The sequence below is a fragment of the Peromyscus leucopus genome, chromosome 1 (genome assembly GCF_004664715.2).
Source record: "Peromyscus leucopus breed LL Stock chromosome 1, UCI_PerLeu_2.1, whole genome shotgun sequence".
NCBI lineage: Eukaryota > Metazoa > Chordata > Mammalia > Rodentia > Cricetidae > Peromyscus > Peromyscus leucopus.
Window position 1 is genome coordinate 127,988,093 of NC_051063.1, and position 22,257 is coordinate 128,010,349.

At 42.9% G+C, this 22,257-nt stretch overlaps 1 protein-coding gene across 1 annotated transcript in view; it reads left to right on the forward strand.

The window, feature by feature from the left end:
• Herc2 (HECT and RLD domain containing E3 ubiquitin protein ligase 2) overlaps positions 1 to 22,048 on the forward strand; it is a 191,645-nt gene extending 169,597 nt beyond the window's left edge. The window contains exons 79-93 of the mRNA XM_037198198.1: positions 92 to 306; positions 5,584 to 5,761; positions 6,187 to 6,348; positions 8,360 to 8,451; positions 8,878 to 9,017; positions 9,526 to 9,713; positions 10,242 to 10,439; positions 12,761 to 12,844; positions 16,530 to 16,671; positions 16,837 to 17,031; positions 17,795 to 17,907; positions 18,443 to 18,633; positions 19,300 to 19,405; positions 19,882 to 20,094; positions 21,089 to 22,048. Coding sequence (XP_037054093.1) covers positions 92 to 306; positions 5,584 to 5,761; positions 6,187 to 6,348; positions 8,360 to 8,451; positions 8,878 to 9,017; positions 9,526 to 9,713; positions 10,242 to 10,439; positions 12,761 to 12,844; positions 16,530 to 16,671; positions 16,837 to 17,031; positions 17,795 to 17,907; positions 18,443 to 18,633; positions 19,300 to 19,405; positions 19,882 to 20,094; positions 21,089 to 21,361 — 2,490 coding nt within the window. The 3' untranslated portion in view covers positions 21,362 to 22,048. The remainder of the gene's footprint in view (positions 1 to 91; positions 307 to 5,583; positions 5,762 to 6,186; positions 6,349 to 8,359; positions 8,452 to 8,877; positions 9,018 to 9,525; positions 9,714 to 10,241; positions 10,440 to 12,760; positions 12,845 to 16,529; positions 16,672 to 16,836; positions 17,032 to 17,794; positions 17,908 to 18,442; positions 18,634 to 19,299; positions 19,406 to 19,881; positions 20,095 to 21,088) is intronic.
• Positions 22,049 to 22,257: the final 209 nt, after the last annotated feature.

A 22,257-nucleotide genomic window follows, 5' to 3' on the forward strand; every position in this document is an offset into this window, starting at 1 on the left:
AGTTAAATTTTCTCTGGTGTAAAAATGTACAGAATGCTATTTCTTTTGGGCAATTACTAAATACAGGAATATTTATGTTTTCTCATCTTAGCTCTATGCTACTGGCTATGGTGCTGGTGGAAGACTGGGGATCGGAGGGACAGAGTCAGTGTCTACCCCAACGTTACTGGAGTCTATTCAGCATGTGTTCATTAAGAAAGTTGCTGTGAACTCAGGAGGAAAGCATTGCCTTGCTCTCTCTTCAGAAGGAGAAGTTTACTCGTGGGGTGAGGCAGAAGATGGGAAGTTGGGGCATGGCAACAGAAGGTATTGTGTGAAAATATCATTTTCAGTATGTTTTCTTTGCTTTGTTTTAGTGCTGGTACAGTGTGTTGATCTTTGCCTTTTAGAACACTTGCAATAACCTGCTTAAGTTAAACAATGTTAATGGATTATTTGTCAGAAATAGGTCCACAGGTCACTGTATGTGAGTTTACCTGTTATGACTCCTGTACTGGAAGGGAAGCATTGTGTCTTGAAGTTTTTATTCACAAGTTTTACAAATACTAAGCATCTTTTCGTCTTTCACCTTGCTACTGTCCACTGAATGAATCACATTGGGCATTTGTTACATGATACCAAAATCATAAGTATAGAAGAGATAGCACAAGTGATGGGGAAGGAACCAGACTCAGTTGTTTTTGAAAAATTGGTTTCATCTACCACCAAAGTAGAAATGGAGATGTAGCTTAGAAATAACTAAAATCACCAGGCAAAATATACAGCAGCCCTGAAGACACTGAATATGAGGCAGCAATATAGAATTCCCCAAGAAATAGGAAACAAAGAAGGCTAGTTCAAAAAGTTACCCCAGTAGATCATCTGTAGACAGTTTCCATGCCACAGCAGGAAGGAGAGGCCCTGGCAGATGATGGCAGCATCCTTTGATTTAGAGATGACAGAACGAGAGAGCAGAGGAGGCCGAAAGAGGTAGAATAGGCAGCGAGTACCACAGCGTAGGTGAGAGCTGTACAGAGAGCCCAGAGACCTGTGAAACCCAGGAAGGCAATCATGTGAAGCCTAAGAGCAAACCACTGCAAGTGATCAAAAGAAACTTTCCTTGGTGCTCACAGAGGAGTTAGAACTCCCAGAACCCTTATAATTCATATGCAGGTAGAGTACAAAAAGTAATAACTAAGGACTGGAGAGATGGCTTAAGAGCACTTTTGACCTGGGTTTGGTTCCCAGCACCCTTGTTGGAGACTCACAACCATCTGTAACGCCAATTCCAGGGGAATTATGGCCTTTGTGGGCACTGCACGCATATGCTACACTTACCTTCAAACAAAACACTCATGTATCAATAAATATATAAGTATATATTAGCAGGGGAGAAAATGAATCATATACTGTAGGCTGCGGTTCCTCCACTAAAACTTAAAAACTAAAACCATTTTTATAAATAATAGAGATCAAAACTCAATTATTTTTATGAATATAAACAAACTCTTAACAAGGTAAACTTTACAATGTCCTGTATCCACTCAAAAAATGCAGAAGAACATATGAGAACAAAAACTAGTCAATCAAAACTGATTCAGAAATGCCACTGTGGTAGACTTTTCTTTTAATCACATACCATATTGTGAATAAGCATGTAAAAGCTTGAGCTTGTTAAGTAGAGCCTAAAAATTATTTAAATACCCAAATTAAAAATCCTAAAGATGAAAAATACATTCACAGAAAGGAAAAAAAGTAAATTATATGAAATTAATGCCCGAATAAATGTGATAGAAAAAAGACCAGTCAACTGGGAGACAGGACAATAGAAACTACCCAGAGTGAAAGCACAGGGAAAAGGGATGTGCAGATGACAGAACACCAGTGAACTTGGGACAGTGCCATGTGGCTTAGTGTGTCCAAAAGAGCACTTAAGAGAGGGAATGGGAGATTTTTAAGAAATAACTGAAATGCAGAATTGACTAGCAGCTCTGAACTCACAGGTACAATAATCTTAAAGAAACACGAGGAGGGAAAAAAGACTGCACCAAAGTAAACTGACAGTAGAATTTGAATAGCAGTTGGGATGGGTTTGATTAAGCTGAGGTAGGTTAAAGAAATATTAAAGGGGTAAGAAGCAGAAATAAAGTAATAAAATAGGCATGAAATCATAAAACATAGGTAAGTAGAAAACATACAGCAAGGTGAGATCTTAAAGCCAAGTATATTTACATCAGAAGGAATGATCTGAATACTCAGAAGGCAGATGCAGGCTTGGGGAGATGGTTCAGTCTGTTGCGTGCTTGATGACCTGTGTTTGACCCCCAGAACCCATGTTAAAAAACCAAAAACAAAACCAAGGGAGCATAGTGGCATATGCATGTTAACTCCAGTGTAGAGGAGGCAGAGACAGGCAGCCCTGAGGTTCAGTGGCTAGTCAGCTCAGCAGACGTGACAAGTTTCAAGTCAGTGAGAGACGCTGTCTCAAAAACTAACTAACTAACTAACTAACTAACTAACTAAGGTGGGTGTCCTCTGAAGAATGACATGCAAGATTGTCCTGTGGTTGCCACACCCACACATGTGCATGTGCATTGCACACACAAAAATAAAGTCAAAATGATGGAGAAATGTATACCATGCTAATACTAATGAAAAGGAAACAAACCCACAGTATTTACATTAATATCATGCAAAATACGTTTTCACAGCAGAGAATATTGGCATGGATTAAATTGTTTCTTCATGATCAAGTAGTCAGGTCATCAAGAAAACAGTACATGTTAATATTAGACTCCTATTAGACACTGCAAATTGACGAAAGTAAAAATATGCCAGAGCGATGACTCAGTAGTTAAGAGCACCAACTGTTCTTCCAGAGGACCCACATTTGATCCCCAGCAACAAACTAGTGACTCACAACCATCACCAGCACCCACTTGTGGCCTCTGAGGGCATTGCACTCATGTTGTGCACAGGCATACTTGGAGACAAAAAAAATAATAATTAAAAGATTTGCTAGAACTGCAAGGATAAATTAGACAAACCCCTATGGTCATGGTTTTTCAATACCCTTTCATAATTGGTAAAAATGAGAAGATTAAAAATATGAAATGGATAAAAAAAATTGGCTAACTGCCAACCAACTTGATCTAATTAACATTTTTAGAAAACTGTGCCAAACAAAATTCTAATCTTTTTATATGTGCATGGAACACCAACCAGTATAGACTATGCACTGGACCACAAAATAGCAGATTTTGTATGGCAAAAGGATTTATGTTTATACAAAGTTTATTCTCTTGTCTACATGGAAATTAAACTGGAAATCAATTGTGGATCTTTGGAAATTGTCCCCTAATGCTTGGAAAGCAAATAAAACATTTCTGTATTCAGCCTTAGCCAAGAGGAAGAAAAGCAATTAAAACATCAAAATAACTGATGGATCAGAGAATGAATGAAAAAACAAAAATAATTTTAAACAGAATGAAAGTGAAATTGACTTACCCAGATATGTGAGATCCAGCAAAAGCAGTACTTAGAAGGAAACTTATAATGTGAAGTGGCACTTAAGACAATAATAAAAATGGTACAAAACTGTGATGTAATACACTATACTATAGGAATTCCTATAGGAAGAAGGACAAATGCAACTCAAAGTGAGCAGAAAAGAGGTTGTCAGAATCCTTAGCGTAGAAAGCCAGGAGAGAGTAGGAAAGCCAGTTTTTTGGGGAAAATACAACCAGGAAAACTTCTATCAAGACTGTTGGTAAAAAGAGATTTCAGGCTGGGCGGTGGTAGCACACGCCTTTAATCCTAGCACTCTGGGAGGCCGAGATAGGCAGATCTCTATGAGTTTGAGGCCAGCCTGGTCTACAGAGTGAGATGCAGGACAGGCACCAAAACTACACAGAGAAACCCTGTCTCGAAAAATGAAAAACAAAAAATACAGAGAGTGAGATTTCAGGTCAGAAGAATTTAAGAGATGTGAAGCAGTTCTCTCTCTCTCTCTCTCTCTCTCTCTCTCTCTCTCTCTCTCTCTCTCTCTCTCTCTTTCTGGTTTTTCAAGATAGGGTTTCTCTATGTAGCTCTGGTACTAGCTCTGTAGACTAGGCTGGCCTGGAACTCACAGAGATCCACCTGCCTCTGCCTCCCAAGTGCTGGAAGTAAAGGCGTGTGCCACCACTGCCCAACTGCTGCTGAAGGGGTTTCTTATATAGTTTGCAAGTATTTAGTATGTAGCTTAGTGGTTAAAGCATTTGCCCACCTTCTTAACTTATCCCAGGGCCTGAGCTCAGTCTCTGGGACCACCGAAATACACGAAATCTTTAAAATCAAAACAAACAAAACAACCACCACAGCAAAAAGCAAACAGAAAACCTAGAGCAGCAACCAAGTGTGATTATGCTTTCCTGTAGTCAAGGTGCTTGGGTGTAGAGGCAGGGTAGTGGTCACAGATTAATTCCAGGCCTGTCTGTGGTCTACATAGTGAATCTAGGCCATTGAGGACTATCTTAAACAGAGCAGAAACCACAGTTTAATGAACAGCTTTATGGCAACAAACCTGACTTTTTAAAGATTTGGACAAACTTCAAACAAAAAAACCCAACAATGCACAGACTCAAAATATTAATTTCCTGAAGATACATTTCCCAAACCAAATATCTTCCAAACCAAATGACTGGTGATTTCTGATATAATATAACCTACTTTTTGAGGACATTGAAGAAAAAGGAGAATTCTTGATTTTTTTATTTTTTATTTTATGTTACTGTTCTTTCCTTTTTCTTTTTGGAGACAGGATTTTGCTATTTAAAATAACCCAGGCTGGTCTCAAATCTGTGATAGGTTAGGTTCTTGCCTAGCCTCCTGGTATTACAGATGTGCATCACTAAACTTGTCTTTTTGTTTGTTTGTTTGTTTTGGGGCCTTTAGGATGCTGGGTAAATTCTCAACCACCACACTACAGTCTTTAACTCATTTTTTTAAAAGATAGCTTTACCTTTATTAAAACCATACTCAGACATTATTAGGAAAATACAAATCAATATCTTACATCTACATACATAGTAAAAATTCTTAATAGCTTAAGAAATCAAATCCAACAGTGTACAAAAGAACAATACTGTATGATCAAGTGGCATTTATGCCAGAATTCTTAGATTGGGTCAGCACAAGAAAGTGAGTCAATATAAAAAGAACACAGTAGTCATATAGCATGTTGAGCAGACCGATTAAGGGCCAGGTACCTCTCCTGCCCCCACACCTACCACTACCTACACACAAACAGCAATCTCTGGCTCATAGGCCTTGTAAAAACACAAAACCACATCATGAGCCTGACTTAAAGCTTCGAAAGCCCTATTCCTGGCATTCAGCTACTCTGTAAAGGAAAATAGAAAATCCTGAAATTTTGATAGAAAATCTTGAAATAATGAAGAAATGGTTCTTCTTTATTGATGTAATAATCACTTGGCTGAGAAGGGATATTTAGAGGCACACATTGAATAAATAAGTAGCAACCAGAAATGTTGAAATTTTTTTGTTCAAATTTTAAAATGTGTAAGAATAAAACTATATTTGAGTCGTATTTATTTCTTGCAGCCCGTGTGACCGCCCTCGTGTCATTGAGTCCCTAAGAGGAATTGAAGTGGTTGATGTTGCTGCTGGTGGAGCCCATAGTGCCTGTGTCACAGCAGCTGGGGACCTCTACACATGGGGCAAAGGCCGATATGGCCGCCTGGGGCACAGTGACAGTGAGGACCAGTTAAAGCCAAAACTGGTGAGAAGGTACTGGGTTTAAAGGCCCAGGTCTAGGCTCGAGTGTCTGCTTCTGCCATAGTGTTGAAGTGGGTTGGGGGCAGTTTGTCTTTGGTGCTGTGTTCTTTTTATTTTAGGGTCAATGGTTTGTGTTTTCTTATTTACAGGAATAAACTATCTTGGTACATATACATTCCTTACTAAGGAGTGAATGAGCAGTGCTCATGGTGGTGCATGGTTGGTTCACTGGGACCCTGATGCCTACTTTCTACAGTTCAGATTTATATTGTTCAAATAGAGGAATGCATTCCTATCTTAAAGAATTACTAAGTTTTTTCTTTGTGAAATCTAACATTGATAAAGTGGCAATACTATTATAAAGCCCCCTTTTCCCAGTGATTGCCGTTGTACACTGTCAGTTGAGTCCCGCATTCTCTTTTCCTAAAGGTGGAAGCGCTACAGGGCCACCGTGTCATAGACATTGCCTGTGGCAGTGGTGATGCCCAGACACTGTGCCTCACTGATGACGATACTGTCTGGTCCTGGGGAGACGGAGACTATGGCAAGCTTGGCAGAGGAGGCAGTGATGGTTGCAAAGTGCCCATGAAGGTATTTCCTGTGTGTGCAACCCAGATCTCCAATTGCTTTCCCTTGAGTGTGCTTCTCAGGAGCATTCTGTTCATGGCAGGAAGTACACAGGAGTAAAAAGTGAGTGACGGGGCCAGGACTTTTGGATACCTTCAGTGCTGTTTGTGTCTGCTTGGGAAAGGCATGCAGTACAGCAGGGTTCCAAAGAGCCTGTGGTTTTACTTAGTTTGTGGATGGGTTTGAGGTATGGCCCTGACACTGCTTCCACTCTCAGTTTACAGTGGTAAATAGGGGCCATATCATCTAATGTAGGACAGAGACAAGAACTTGCTTCTAGTGGATCTGATGGAGCTCCAGAAGCAAAGAGAAGGGGCCATGTGCTGCCAACTCCATAGGCCTAAGTTAGGGACCATTGTGTCGTTTTTTGTTTGTTTGTTTGTTTTTAGGGAGTGAATGACTAGGCAATTTCTTAATGCTGTCAGACTGATATGATGTCTTCGGTGGGTAGATGTAGAGATTGAAGGGACCAATGTGTTTAGGTGGTCAGTGTGTTAGATCACTTACTCTGTGCCCTGCGGTATGTAAAAGTGGTGGTGTAGTATAGTTGGGACTTGGGTGTGCTCAGTGTCCTTCCTTGCTGAGCACAGACGTGAACAGAGAGGCTCAGAGACACATAGGCACCCTGGGATGGAATCTGACCAGGTGGTTCTATAGGAGAGGCCCTTATTCAAGGGAGGTCCTGCTGGGTCCAACCACATAGCTTTTTTTTGTTGTTTGTTTGTTTTGGAGTTGTTCTTTTCAGTACAACTGCTATTGATTTCAGGATGACTTTTTCAGTCTAAGTCAGTTTAAATTTTTAAAATGAAAATTCATGGTGAGGCATAGCAGTATATGCTGTAATCACAGTATTCCAGTTGTAAATTCACACCTTAACTTGTGTTATAGAATGAGACTGTCTAGAAGGAAAAATCCTCTCCCTCACTCACACTGAGATGCTGAATGTATATCCCATGGTGGCCCCCATTTTCCTCATCTGCAGCCCTTTCTCGTTTCCAGTACACATATATACTGTAACCTCCTTATAGGTTGCTCAGGATTTCTACTTTTATGAAAGAAAATGGGTTGCCTTCTTTATTTCACTAACTAAGGAAGGCTTTCTGCATTTGAGCATAGGATGTTGGACATGGGAAAATCTAGAGGAGTCTATTACTGGTGGCACTGTGACAGGGCAGGAGATCCAGAGAGACTAATTAAGAGAATGAAGTTTTAGTTAATTTTAAAATGAAACATAGGAAAATAAGTAGGAAGACATACATGGAGATCACAAGGAGCAAAGTTTGTGGGGTAAGGAGAAGTGATGACCAGTGAAGTGAGGCCCGATAGGATTTCTGACACAGGATGCAGAGGTTAGACACCTGATGTATATGGTGTCAAAACAGGTCACAGGGTTGCTAACTGGGGGCGTGTTCATGATGCTGACCTGGGTGGATGGATAGGAGCCCAGTGTTCCTGGCCATCTCTCCCCTGCTGTCTGGGGTTGCTTCCTTGTGGATCTCGGATTCTGACAGTGCTGGCACAGATGAGGACAAGCACAGAGCTTCCTGGAGACTGGTACCTTCATGTCAGTCTTGGAGAAAGAAGACTTTAGACTTCACCTGGTGACATATCCTAGGCCTTACTGTGACAACGTCACATATTTCTGCTTCCTTCCTGAAATTACTTTGGTTTTGTTAGATGTTAATTTTAATATTATATTAAATATTCTACATAATCACTGGTTGGTGGTGGCACACACTTTTAAAAACCGCACTCAGGAGGCAGATCTCTGTGAGTTCAAGGCCAGCCTGGTCTGCAGAGTTCAGGACAGCTGGAGCTACACACAGAAAAACTCTGTCTCAAAAAACCAAATATATATATTACACAAGTACAGATTTTAAGAGTTCTTAATAGATTTAGTTAAGTCTCACTGTGATTGCAGCAGTCAGCACTAACCTTGATAGAGCCTGTCTGATTGAATTTTTTCTCTTTCTAGATTGATTCTCTCACTGGCCTTGGAGTAGTTAAAGTGGAATGTGGATCTCAGTTTTCTGTGGCTCTTACCAAATCTGGAGCTGTTTATACATGGTATGTCAGATTCTGTTTGTTCAATCTCACTGTAACCATAGTTTAAAAAAACCTTAATTTTGTTTGGGTATTTTGCCTGCATGTATGTCTTGTGTACTGCATGTGTGCCTGGTACCCACAGAGGCCAGAAGAGGGCATCATATTTTTTTTTTTTTTTTTTTTTGGTTCTGGAGTTAGAGATGACAGTGAGCTACCATGTTGGTGTTAAGAATTAAACCTAGGTCTTCTGGAAGAACAGCAAGTTCACTTGATAGCTGGGCCATCTCTCCAGCCCCTAAAACCATTGGAACTATTTTAAGTCCCTTCTTGTTGACTTCTGTGCCAGGCTATGATTCGGATGCTGGTGTAGAGCTTACACCATGATGGTGGCAGGGTGGAATGCAAATGACCATAGCTCAGTAAGTTCCATGCTCTCTTTTTATGCAGGGGCAAAGGTGATTATCATCGGCTGGGCCATGGATCTGATGACCACGTTCGGAGACCTCGGCAGGTCCAGGGGCTGCAGGGAAAGAAAGTCATTGCCATCGCCACTGGTTCCCTGCACTGTGTGTGCTGCACAGAGGATGGTAGGTGGATAGTACTTCACTGTTTGGGTCCAGCATGGACCCAAAAAGTATGGTCAATGTTGTGAATGATGAAGCTTATGCCTAGGTTATGAATAACTAGGAAAGGGTTCCTTTGAACACATGGATTTTGTTCCTCTTAAAAACTGACTTTTCTTCCTCTGTTTAGCATTCAGGAGCTGTTTAGATTTTTACGACTATTTCCTTACGTTCTATGTTACTTGATCTGATGGAGAAATGCTGCTATTGCATACCTGGTCTAGTGAACTAATGAACTAGACCAAGCTAAAGAAGGTGTATTGGCCAAGAGGTGCTAAAGGGAGTTCTGGGAAGTGTGCTTACTTCTGGATAGTAGTGCGATTAGTGTGTGGTGACATCAAGAAGCTAATGCTTAGGGAGGTGAACACTAACAAAACAGAAGGGCAGTAAGTGCTGCCAGTGTGATGGGAAGATGTTGGGGTTGTGCATTCACTGCCCCTCTGTCTAAGTTCTTTACATTTACTTCCCTCAGGTGAAGTTTACACATGGGGTGACAATGATGAGGGGCAGCTAGGGGATGGAACAACAAATGCTATTCAGAGACCTCGATTGGTAGCTGCCCTTCAGGGTAAGAAGGTCAACCGTGTGGCCTGTGGTTCTGCACACACCCTCGCCTGGTCAACCAGCAAGCCAGCCAGTGCCGGCAAGCTCCCTGCACAGGTCAGTGTTATCTGGGTAGGTGTGCCAGAATAGGAGGACACTGTTACAGTTAACTATCATGCAGGTCCAACAACATATGGTGCCTTCTTGAATTACATGTTTATAGAGGTGTTGCACTGGTAACAGTTCGGTTTATAATGCCACAAAGCAGTGGCATTAATAACTGTAATATTGGGCTGGGAGCATAACATAATGTTAGAATGCCCACTTGCTTGGCATGCACGAGGCCCTGGGTTCAATCCACAGGAGAACAAAAAGGGATAGAGAAAAAGGGCCTTAATACTGATACCAGCCAATAAACCACATAGAATAACTGATAGTATATGTGGCCCATGTTTCTTGGTAAATCTATTTCTATAAACTAATACTTCTAACATTCTTCCATGTTTACATTATTTGTCTCAAGTAATCAAACTAGCTAGAGAAAAAAATGGGAGTTTTCAGACTAATTTCAGAAATCGTAAGGCTGTATTTTGGCTTTCCATGCTTTTGCCACTTAGTGGACTTAGTGAAACTTTGATGTTTCAGGTACCCATGGAGTACAACCATTTGCAGGAGATCCCCATCATTGCCCTAAGGAACCGATTGCTGCTGCTGCATCACATCTCAGAGCTCTTTTGTCCCTGTATCCCCATGTTTGACCTAGAGGGCTCTCTTGATGAAACTGGACTTGGGCCTTCAGTTGGCTTTGACACTCTGCGAGGGATCTTAATATCTCAGGGAAAGGTACTTTGTAGCAGTCTGTGGGACAGGAGCACTGTTACCTTCCGTAAACTTTCACTCAACAAAAATCCTTATTCTGGGACTATAGATAAAGACTTTATTTCATTCAACAAATGATCTTTGAGTGTCTCCTGCATGCCATCCAATTCTAATACTTAGAACATATTTATATATATATATATATATATATATATATATATATATAAAAAGAAAAAAACAAAAACCAGCCATGAAGCTAAGCCTTGTGCTTGTGGTTTTCTCTGCTTGTCTGACCTTGAAGGTTTGTGATCAGTTCCACTGACACAGGAGGGGAAATCCTTAGGTAATTTCTTCTCCCATGTACGTCCAGCAGAGGGCTGGGAGCTTGGACAGAAGCTCCAAGGTTGTGTAGGTGGAGATTTCTTGCCAACTGATTTGACAGGGACAGGGAGTAGACAAAATCAGGAATGCTGGCATCTAGAGGTCATGGGATGGATTTTGACCCATTGACATTTTTATTAATCAGAGCTTCCTACAGGGAATGTCAGGCTGAGAAGTAAAAGAGTAAGCTATTGAGTTTCTGGTGTGCAGCTTGATTTGATCTTAGAGGGGACTCAGTGCATAGCAGGCATGGGAGTTTGGTGTCAGAAAAGGAGCACAGAAGGTGAGTTAAAGACTGATCCACCCTAAAGGGCTCGGATTCTTTGATATGTGTTGTTATCAAGGAGTGTAGGCTATTCTTACTGATAAAATAAAATTTAGATGTTTTGTTGTATTGAGCAGGAGGGCTCTGTGCATTTTATGTCCATTGTGCCCCAATACTGAGCAATAAAGATGGTGTTTAAGGGAAGATACTCTTCTCTGCTGATAGGTGCAGGAAGAAACTTAATTTCAACTGTTTTCCCAATAGTTAAAGTTCAATAATGACAGAATAGCAAAGCTGATTCTGTCATTTTTACTTTATCTTTCAAAGAGGAGAGGACAGTGGGCAGCAAAGGGGCAGAAGCAGAAGAACATAAGAGGCAGACTGTACCCTGCGTGAGGGAGTTGGAGTGTACCTCCCACAGGTTGCGAGGACCTCTGGGGTAGGCTCCCACTAAGTTGAACGTGGGACAACATGGACAGTGGTGTTGGGGTTCCTACAATGAGGCAGTAGAGGGCATCATACAGTGGGTGTCTGCAGGGCCCCCAGCAGCTGGGCAGCCTCTGCTAGATGGCTCTGGATGGGTGTTATAGGAGACAGTGCAAAGGTAGGAAGTCTTATTGCCTCTGACTCAGATTACCAGTGAGGTGTTGGGTGTGTTGATAAATACATGGTAATCCCAGGACTTGGGGGGGGGGGGGGTAGAGGCAGGAGAATTGTGAATTTGAGACCATCCTAGGCTACATAATGAATTCAGGGCTAGTGTAAGCTTCATAGCAGTTGCAAAACCTTTTCTTTAAAAACACACCAAACAATTCCAACAGTATCACTAGAGGAGAGCTAGGCAACCAAGGATTCAGAGCAGGAAAATGCTCTCTTGGGGGAGCAACTCAGCCACAGGTATGAGTGGGGCAAGCAGGAAGGCAGATGAGGTGAGGCTGTGCATGAGGCTTGGTGGATGGCTTTCTACCACTAAAGCCAAATCTCCTCTTACCTTTAGTGCTTGGAGTTGCTTATTGTCCCTACTCCTGCTGTCCTGGGTTGGAATTCCTAAGAGTCTAATCTGAGAGAAGGGCTTAGGATCTATTGGAGTGGAGGCCCTGTGGTTCTACAGCTCTTTCCCTCCCCAGCTCTGAAAAAGGACACTGTTGTCCCCTTAGCAAAGAGGCCTGAGACCCACTGTTTCCATTGAATGCCCCTCAAGTGTCCCTTCATGGGTGATGCCCAAATCCTTAGTGTGATAGCCGCACTGTCCTGGCCATCTTCACTCCGAATGAAACATTCATTGTATGCTTACAGTAGGTTCCCCACCCCAGGTCTGGCTGGACCCATGAGTTCCTTGACTCACAGCTGCTTTGTGATGCAGTTAAAAGACCCTGCTGCTGCGATTGCACTTGAGTTTGGCAGGGAAGCCTCAGTCTAATAGACCTGTGTTGGAGCAGGTATTTGCAAGGCTCCAGCCCTCTGGTCTGCTCTTCCTGAGAGAGTTGCTTCTTTCCTCAATGGTCAGTCATTCTTACAAACTCCGGTTCTCTACATGGATCTCTACATTGGCTCTATCTCACACCCTGAAAAGGACAGCATTGTATCTTCTTAAAGAAGTCTGACTTTCAGAAATAGAGGCTATAAAATAGTGATATAGTTTCTCTTGGCATGCTGATTACTGTTTCAGACTCTAAACTGTCTGTTTTTCACGTTTTAGGAAGCAGCTTTCCGAAAAGTAGTGCAAGCAACTATGGTGCGAGATCGCCAGCATGGGCCTGTGGTGGAGCTGAACCGCATCCAGGTAGCTCCCTTCCCTGCTCTGACAGATGTACAAGTGATGCTTCCATGGTGTAAGAGGTGTCCCTGTGGTCTTGGGGGGGAAGACAGCACTCCTAGGCTTAAGGAGCAGGCTTCTTGTATATAGTGCTCTGTGATGCAAGAGGCTTTAGGAGTGGTGGAGGTATTTTTATTTATGTGAAAATAGGAAATATTTACCTGTCATAACACCAAAGCACAGGCAAAGAGAAATTTACAAAGGTAAAGTAAGGAGCAGCCATGTTTTCCCCACAAGGTGATAATGCCCCCTCTTCTGTGTGGCCTTTGTATTTTTGTTACAGGCAAAGCTAGGTCATCTTGTAACTGGTGGTTTTTACATGCGAACAGTTCATATTCCTTTGAGCCTTGTAGCAGCCAACTTTGAGTTTTCCAGTTTAATAAACCAGTATTGCTAATGTCTCAGGAAAAAGAAGGGGAAGGCAGGCCATTTCTGAATTAACACTGCTTCTAAGTACACATAAACTTGTACTTGGAAAATTTTGATTAGAAATACAGAGGAATCCCAGTTAGTTATTATGATAGTGCATGGCATTTGACATTTAATACGCAAATGAAATTAGCCTCGCCTCTTAGATGGGAAACAGAGAGCCATGAAGAACAAATTCTTTGTTATTCAACCTTTGTATTAACACATGATTTTTATCCTGATGTTGATTACATGACAAGAATTTTTTTCTGAATTGTACTTGGGGGCATTTTGAATTAAGAGATGAAACTCTTGTCCTTTGTTGGACAGCACATGTGACCACATTGGTAGAACTGGTGTCTCTAGTGATGATCATCACAGTATCTAGTGCTAGCTCTAAGTTGGTCATCTAGTTGCACAAATAAATGGGCTGTTGAATCAGCCCCATAAAAACGCTTTTATTTCCCCACCTTGGATGACGTGCATGCTAAAGTTTGCAAGACAAGGAGAGCTGTACATTCTTGGGTCAGGTTCCTGTCTCAGACAGACATACAGGCTCCTTGGAGCCAGGAGTCTCCCTAGGGTGTTCAGGGCTGTACCAATGAGGCCCTGACTGCTTGGAGCCGAGGGTCCTGCAATGGACGTGCTGCTGCTTGCTGTCTTTTTTTCACTGCAGATTTTCAGTAATACCTGTTTGCTACTTGTCTGTATGTCCTTAATTTTGTCTTTTAAAATGTTCACTATGTTTAAAAGAAAAACTGACAGATTACAAAAGAAAACACACACACACACACACACACACACACACACACACACACACACACACACACACACACACACACACACACACCGTGAGACCAGTGTGCAGTGTAGACTGACATCTGGGGCTCCTCCATTATCCATAGTTTTGGGGCACCAGAGCTTGCAGTTAATACAGTGTGATCTTCTAAGGGGAAAGTTCCCCAGATGTTGGGATAGAATTGTTTTTCCACCAAAACTGGACTCTTGGGGTAAAGATTTGATAAATCTCTAAGTGAATTCAGGATGCCAGCACTGAGTCAGATTGGCTGTGTGGGACCTCTGCCCTGGGGTTGGCATCTAAAGTGATGTTGCACAGCACCAGCAACGTGAAGACTCAGGAGGGATTGACACTGCCCACACAGGTTGTCTTCTGGGGGAGGTTTTTCTTTTGTTTTGTATAATGAATTTTAGCCACACACACCCCCATTACCCTCTCTTACACTCCCTTTCCTGCTGAAACCTGTTTCTTTTCTACAAATGCCTCTGTACTTTGATGTCTTTGAATTTGTGTGACCCACTGAATTTAATTAGGGTGATTTGCTGGATCACGGGGCAGTTTACCAGGTGTCAGTGGCTATCCTGTTGAAGAAAGTGACACACACCCTCTGCTCCTAGAAACCATTAACTGTCAGTAGACTCTCAGGGAGGGCTGGGACTTGGAGCCCCTGACAGTTTTTTATTGTGATGAAAATAATGCTGTTCGATACCAGGAAATTCTGAAAAACCATTATCCATAAAAAGTACTTAACATGATTTTTTGGTTGAGGGGTGAGGCTTTTTGCGGGGGCGGGTATTGTTGAGACAAGGTCTTTCTGGATAGCCCAAACTGGCCTCAGCCTCCTGCTTTAGCCTCCTGAGTGCTGGGATCATAGTGCCACTACTCCTGGTTTAAAGTACCTTTAAATTTACTACAGAACTAATTCATGCTCATTACAGAAAATTGGGAAAAGTCAAATTAAAGTCAGCCAGCGTCACCTGTGCTTCTGTTGGCCCCAGAAAGTGCCGCCTGTGTGTCGGTTTATCTACTGTCAGTTTTGGGAACGTGTCTGCATGGTGCTCGGTTTTGGGCTCCAGTAGTTGGTGCTTTTCCATGGCTGTTCTGTGGCAGCTATGCTGCCGTGGACATACTCCTTTGTCTTTCTGGAGATTAGGAATCCTTTTAAGGGTTGCTGTGCAGTTGAAAGGAGGTAGTCTCTGTAGACATGTGGCTGGGGCTGTGAACAGAGAAAAGTTCTTTCTGTAGGAAGTTAGGGGTTTTGTTGTCATTTGTTTTAGATTTATAGTCTTAATTGTGGTTCTTTGTGCTGTTGAAGAAAGCTAGTGGATTAAGCTTGACCTGGAATTCACTGCAGCTGGCTAAAGATGGTGAGGTTTTGCTGGAGGACTCACAGTCAAAATATGTTTACACAGCCAGTTTTTCTTAAACTGAGCATGTTGGTACCATCTCACACCAGGTGACTAAGGCTAGAAAGAGGGGGCGGGGGTGAAGGCCACACCAACATCCATTCTTGGTCTGACTTTCCTGGTGAGTTTAGGATAAGAATCATGGGCATGAAGAGTGTGCCTAGAGTTGCACAGAGCTCAGCACAGCAAACAGACGGCAGGAAGTTACCACGGCTGAGCTAATATTTCTGGCCTTGGCCTTTAGAGAAACTTGGTGTAAGTGTATGAATATCTGTCTCAGTCCACAAGAAGGACTGTGTTGTGAAGTTGGTAGTTACAGTTGTAGTCATTGATGGTACCAAGTGTGAAAATCCACACAAAGGCAGTGTTGCCGAGCCGTAGTTAGTAGCAACACCTTGCCTTCAGCCCTATGTAAACATTGATGATGGCGTATGTCATCGTTTGAAAGTATGTTCAGATTTCACAAGTAAGCTGCTGTGCTGTGTCACTGATGACCTGATGACTAGGGTGACCTCAGATGTTCAGAATGGAGTGACTGCTTTGTTTTGTGTAGTGCCTGCCTGCAGCAGAGATCTGAGTGCATCACCTCCTAGCCCACTGGCGCTGTGGCAGTGAAGCTGTGAAGTTTGGTGCTGTCTCAGAACTGGAGCTGTGGGAAGCCCAGGAGTGGGGTGCAGGGTCAGAGTCAGAGCCCTTCTGTTTCTGTGGGAGTTGTCCATGGATTTTGTGTGTGTGTGTGTGTGTGTGTGTGTGTGTGTGTGTGTGTGTGTGTGAGAGAGAGAGAGAGAGAGGTAATAAGGTAATTGCTCCCTCTGAGGGACCTGCTTATGGCAGAAGTCATCCAGGTGTCACATAGAAGGAGCCAAAGTGTTGTGAGGTGGTAGGGTGGGCCAGTGTACAGGTGCAGAGAGAGTCCATGAGTACTGAGTGAAGGGGAGGAGTTTTGAGGATCTCGTGGGTAGGTTTCTGTGCAGCTGCTTCCAAGTTGTGTGTTTTCTGCTGCCCCAGTATCTCATATTTTCATTCTTCTTCTCTCTAGGTTAAGCGCTCCAGGAGTAAAGGTGGCTTAGCCGGTCCCGATGGCACCAAGTCTGTCTTTGGGCAGATGTGTGCTAAGATGAGTTCCTTCAGTCCTGACAGCCTACTCCTTCCTCATCGAGTCTGGAAAGTCAAGTTTGTTGGTGAGATTTGGCTGTGCATGCCCTGGAGAACTTACTTGGTGGGAAGGGTGCCTAGGGGATGGCAGGCAGAACGGTGCATCAGTAGCAGCTGCAGAGGAGTAGAGAACAGCATGGTCCTGTTCCTGCAGGTGGGGTTGGGTGTTGCTGACTCTCTTTTCTTTCCAGGTGAATCTGTGGATGACTGTGGGGGTGGCTACAGCGAGTCCATAGCGGAGATTTGTGAGGAGCTACAGAATGGACTCACCCCCCTTCTGATTGTGACTCCCAATGGCAGGGACGAGTCTGGTGCCAACAGAGACTGTTACCTGTTGAACCCTGCCACCCGGGCACCTGTGCACTGCAGCATGTTCCGCTTTTTGGGTGGGCCTCTCAGTTGTCTATCATACTGCTCTGGAGGGCCTGGACCACCCTTAAGTTAATGTAGCTTCTCTTGTCTATCTCAAGTCAACAGTAGACAAAAGTGATGTGCAGTGATGTTGTACATTTACCAGCATTATGGAGGGAAAAAATGCTGCTCTTCATTTTACACTTAGTGTTAAGGACTTGACAGTGGTGAACCATGAGAAGTTATGGCCATTCGATGTATAGCTATAATGATGTACAGAGTTGGGCAGTGTGTGACTGTGTGCTCAAGGTTAGATGCTTTCTTTGGCATACAGAGGATCTGAATAATAGGTTTGTGTTCTAAACATATCTGAAACTCAGGAATGCATGGAAAAAGATGGCCTTTGCAGTAGGCCTATCCCTCCTTGTCTGGGTCTATGCAGAGTGCTCCCAGAGTGCTTCTTCTTCTACCACTACTCCTTAATGAAATATCCACCTTCTTGGAGGAATCCATCTCTTTGCTTTGCCCTCAAAGGGACAAAAATTGGCTCACTGTGGTTTAATTCCATGTATGAAAAGAATATGAAGAGTTAGAAACTTCTCTTGTAGGAAGAAAAGGAAGTAAGTTTTAAATAGGACATGCTGTTTCAAAGTGGGCCTAGCTCTCAGTTTGGGTGGTACTGGTTTAGAAGACTCTATGATCTCAGTGCAGAGCTGATACTCCAAGGCATGTTTGAATAAGTGAGAAGCAACTTCTCATCCATTCCAAGTATTCTAACCTTCTGTTTTGAATGACCAGGGGTGTTATTGGGCATTGCCATTCGAACTGGGAGTCCTCTGAGTCTGAATCTTGCTGAGCCTGTGTGGAAGCAGCTGGCTGGGATGAGCCTCACCATTGCAGACCTCAGTGAGGTGATTCATTTGGGCTGTGGGTCTTGTTAAGGGGCCTGGACTTTTCTAGGTATCTAACCTAACATGCATGGGTATATGAAGTGGTGTGAATGTGAGAGAGTTGGTGTGCTGTGCACTTTGTGGAGCTCAGCAACTGATGTGGCCTGATAGACAGGAAGATCACTGTCACATGCTGCACCTCAGACTTCCAGGAACGGAGACTGATAGGGCAGTCTCAGCCTGGTGTCCCTTAGCTACCTTGCTCTTTGTGCCCTTCAGGGTTTAGGGAAGTGTCTGTTACCCACGAGTGACAGTTATTTTCTCAGCAGTTAATTTAAGAACTCTCTGGATCTTTCTTTAGCTCCTTGGGTGAAGTACTTCCTTGGAGAATCCTTTTTTTATGGGGAGGGGGTGAGGGGAAACCTGCATACCCTTGTATTCTAGAGACACTCTGAGGCGGATAAAGTCAGGTATGGCTGGTGTGCTTGGCTGGGACTAGGCTCTGTAGTAGGGAGCAATCCAGATTTAGCATGTATACTGTGTTCCTCTTTAACAGGTTGATAAAGATTTTATTCCTGGGCTCATGTACATTCGTGACAATGAAGCCACTTCAGAGGAGTTTGAAGCCATGAGCCTGCCCTTCACAGTGCCAAGTGCCAGCGGCCAGGACATCCAGCTAAGCTCCAAGCACACACATATCACCCTGGACAACCGTGCAGAGTATGTCCGGCTGGCAATAAATTACAGGTTTGTGGTCATCTGTCCTTCAAATTGCTTCGACTTAATAAATTGCAGAAGTAACAGATTATAGTTACTTGGGTATCTACATTTTTCCAGATGTATAGTATATAAAAAGATGCTAATTTTTCTTCACTGTTGCTGATCTTTGTTATAAATTTTATTTGGTAGCTAATGTTTAGAGTACTTGTTATTCTCACTTGAAATTTCTAGGTTTCAGTAGGATAGTGAGGTAAATACAATGTGCTCATTTAGAGGACAGTCCCCACGAGGATATCAGACCTCTTTATGCTCCTCTATACTTTCTTTGTCAGCTCCTCAGGAACAGGGACACAGACAGGGCCATGTGAACACAGACAGAGCAGCCTCCACCAGACCCAAGAGTGCCTGTACCTTGACAGTATAGCTCTGGTGAAGTGTGGCACCACCACTGCCCAGTACTGTGCTTGGAGTATGTGTGGCTATAGTTAATCATGAAGGTTGTGTCCTGTCACCAGTTTAGGTGAACTCAGTAGTGTTGTATATGAAGAGCAGTACCTAGAGCTTGCCTCTCAGTCCTCCTCTGTGGTGTGCGTTGTAGCAGTACTGTGTGTAAAGCCTGGTACCAGCAGAGCAAGGTGCCCAGTAAATGTAGGCACACGTGTAAGGAAGATTTTGTTTTTGTTCTTTTTCAAGACTCCATGAATTTGATGAGCAAGTGGCTGCTGTCCGGGAAGGGATGGCCCGAGTCGTGCCTGTACCCCTTCTTTCTCTTTTCACTGGATATGAGCTGGAGACAATGGTATGTGGCTGCTTTGTGCTGCCTAGAACTGACTTGGCACACTAGCACACTCATTTGATCTTTTTTTTTTTTTTAAAGATTTATTTATTTATTATGTATACAGCATGTATGACTGCAGGCCAGAAGAGGGCACCAGATCTGATTACGGATGGTTGTGAGCCACCATGTGGTTGCTGGGAATTGAACTCAGGACCTCTGGAAGAGCAGTCAGTGCTCTTAACCTCTGAGCCATCTCTCCAGCCCCATCATTTGATCTTTGACTTTAAACCTTTTGGAAAACTAAACCTTGACTATGATAGTAAGTGAAATGAAAACAGTGTGCCCTCCCTCACTGCCTGCCCACTAGATGTTGAGGTTCAGGGTGGTGCTCTTGTTCACCTGGGTCTTTAGGAACCTTATTAGAGAAACAAAGGGCTATCCTGTGGAAATGAAAAAAGAGGGAATGTGTGCCTGCTCTAATAGGATGTCTTTTCTAGGTCTGTGGGAGCCCAGACATCCCACTGCATCTTTTAAAGTCAGTGGCAACGTATAAAGGAATTGAACCTTCTGCATCCCTGGTTCAGTGGTTCTGGGAGGTGATGGAGTCTTTCTCTAACACAGAACGCTCCCTCTTTCTTCGCTTTGTTTGGGGCCGGACAAGGCTGCCCAGGACCATTGCTGACTTCCGGGGTAGAGACTTCGTCATCCAGGTAGGCTCCTCATCAGGATTGCAAGGCACTGTATTCATGTCAGTAGAAGTGACCTGCCCCTTGTGTGTATTCTACTGCAGAGCAGTTAAGAAAACAGATTTTGTAAAAATGAAAATGGAAAATACCTAACTTCTATAATTTGAAGTCTTAAAATTTTACAATTACAGATCTTGAATACCATCACCTATCTTTGCAAAGTGTGTCAAAGCCATAACCAGAGCATGCTGGTGTTATACCAGCATTTAGATTTTGAATACACATTCAAAAAGCATTTGTTTGATTTTCTAGTTGAATCAGGTAGATCACTAAATATTATGCTCACTATTAGATGAGAAAAATGAGACTGCTCATACATTTGAGAACAAGTTTGCTTTGTCTTAAAACTCAATAGTCTGATGATTTAATGAACTCAGTTTACCTGCTAAGGTCACTGAGATGGGCAAACCAGACCTAACACTCTCTTCCTTGTCCTGGTAGCAGTAGTGTAGAGATACATCTGTGGCCAGGGTTATCAAAATACCCTTCTTTAAGAAACATCTTTGACAGCAAACATAATTTTTCTCCTAAAACAATAACAAATCACTTTTACTGCTTAGTATCTTGGTCTAAAAAGTGGGCTGATACTCTTAGAAAGAGTGTCCTCTGGGGGTCATGTGCTGGACCCCAGTCTCATGCCCTGGTGTCAGCTGGGTGACAGGTTCTGCCATACCATTAGAAGTTGGTGGGTGGGGCTATTCCATTGGCCACCTTATGTGACTGCTTGATGACGAGCAGTAGTCACAGTGGCATTGGTTTGTTTCTTTGATTGCAGGTCCTCAGGATGAGTTACTTTTTTTAATTTCTAAAATTGGTTAGATTCTTCATTTTCTTTTTAGTTTTTATTTATAGCCAAATACATAGTTTCTGTAAGAATGAAGTGGACACAATAAAACAAATCCAGAGTTTTACTCATCCTTTCCACAGTCTCTTATTATTTAATATCTTCTACCAACAGGTCCTGGATAAATACAACCCTCCTGACCACTTCCTTCCTGAGTCCTACACATGCTTCTTTCTGCTAAAGTTGCCCAGGTATTCCTGTAAGCAGGTGCTTGAGGAAAAGCTGAAATATGCCATCCACTTTTGCAAGTCCATAGACACTGATGACTATGCTCGAATAGCTCTCACGGGAGAGCCAGCTGCCGACGACAGCAGTGAGGACTCAGATAATGAGGATGCAGACTCTTTTGCTTCAGATTCTACCCAGGATTACTTGACAGGACACTAAGATGGAAATGCCATCAGGAAGAAATGTGGCTGAACAAATAGGAAGAGTACTGCTGTGTAAATTGTAAATGTCGAGTGCATTTGATGAGGACTATTACTCGGTGAAATGTGTGGAAGAGAGCGAGCCTGGCTGTCTGCGGTGAGAGGACAGATGCGGTAGGACAAAGGGAAGATGAGCCTGAGCATGAGGACCACTGTGGGGGCACTTCTTCCCATGCTGCTGCATTACCTGTAGGACCCAGTGTCTACGACAGTGTAAATGTTTATACAGACACAACAGCATCACAGAGGAAAGCCTTTTCACTTGTGGGTGCAATCGATTCCCCCTTTGCCCTTTGCAGTGTCATCTTGATTGTATATTGAAAAGACTGTGTAATGAAGAAATCGTATTATAAATATTTCAACTAATTTTACCCTGAATTTGTTTATTAAAAGCTTTTTGAACATTAAATTATTATTTCTTGAATGCATTTAGAAGTTACTTAAATCAGAACAGAAAACAAAAATGCCATTCATTCCCCTCTCTCCCCAGGTGTACCATTTTAGCATATGCATTATGTGACTGGAATTGAGGGATTTTGGTGGACAGTATGATAATTTCTATCATGGAAAGTGTACTATACTTAATGCTTGTGTCATGTATATGCCAAAATTTTAATCCCCTATAAATAAAACATGTGTTACAAAATTGTAGGCTGAGCTTTCTTAACCAATTAGACTAGCCCATGTGGATCTGCTACAACCAAGCCATACTCAGTGACAAAGCACTGAAGCCTTTGTTAGGATAGAGCAGCAGCTCTCAGGGCCCAGAGCAGCCCAGGAACCTTCAGAGCTCCTTCCCCTACTCGCTTCAGACGTGCCCTCTTTCCCAGTCCCAATGCCTGTTCCCACTGGCCT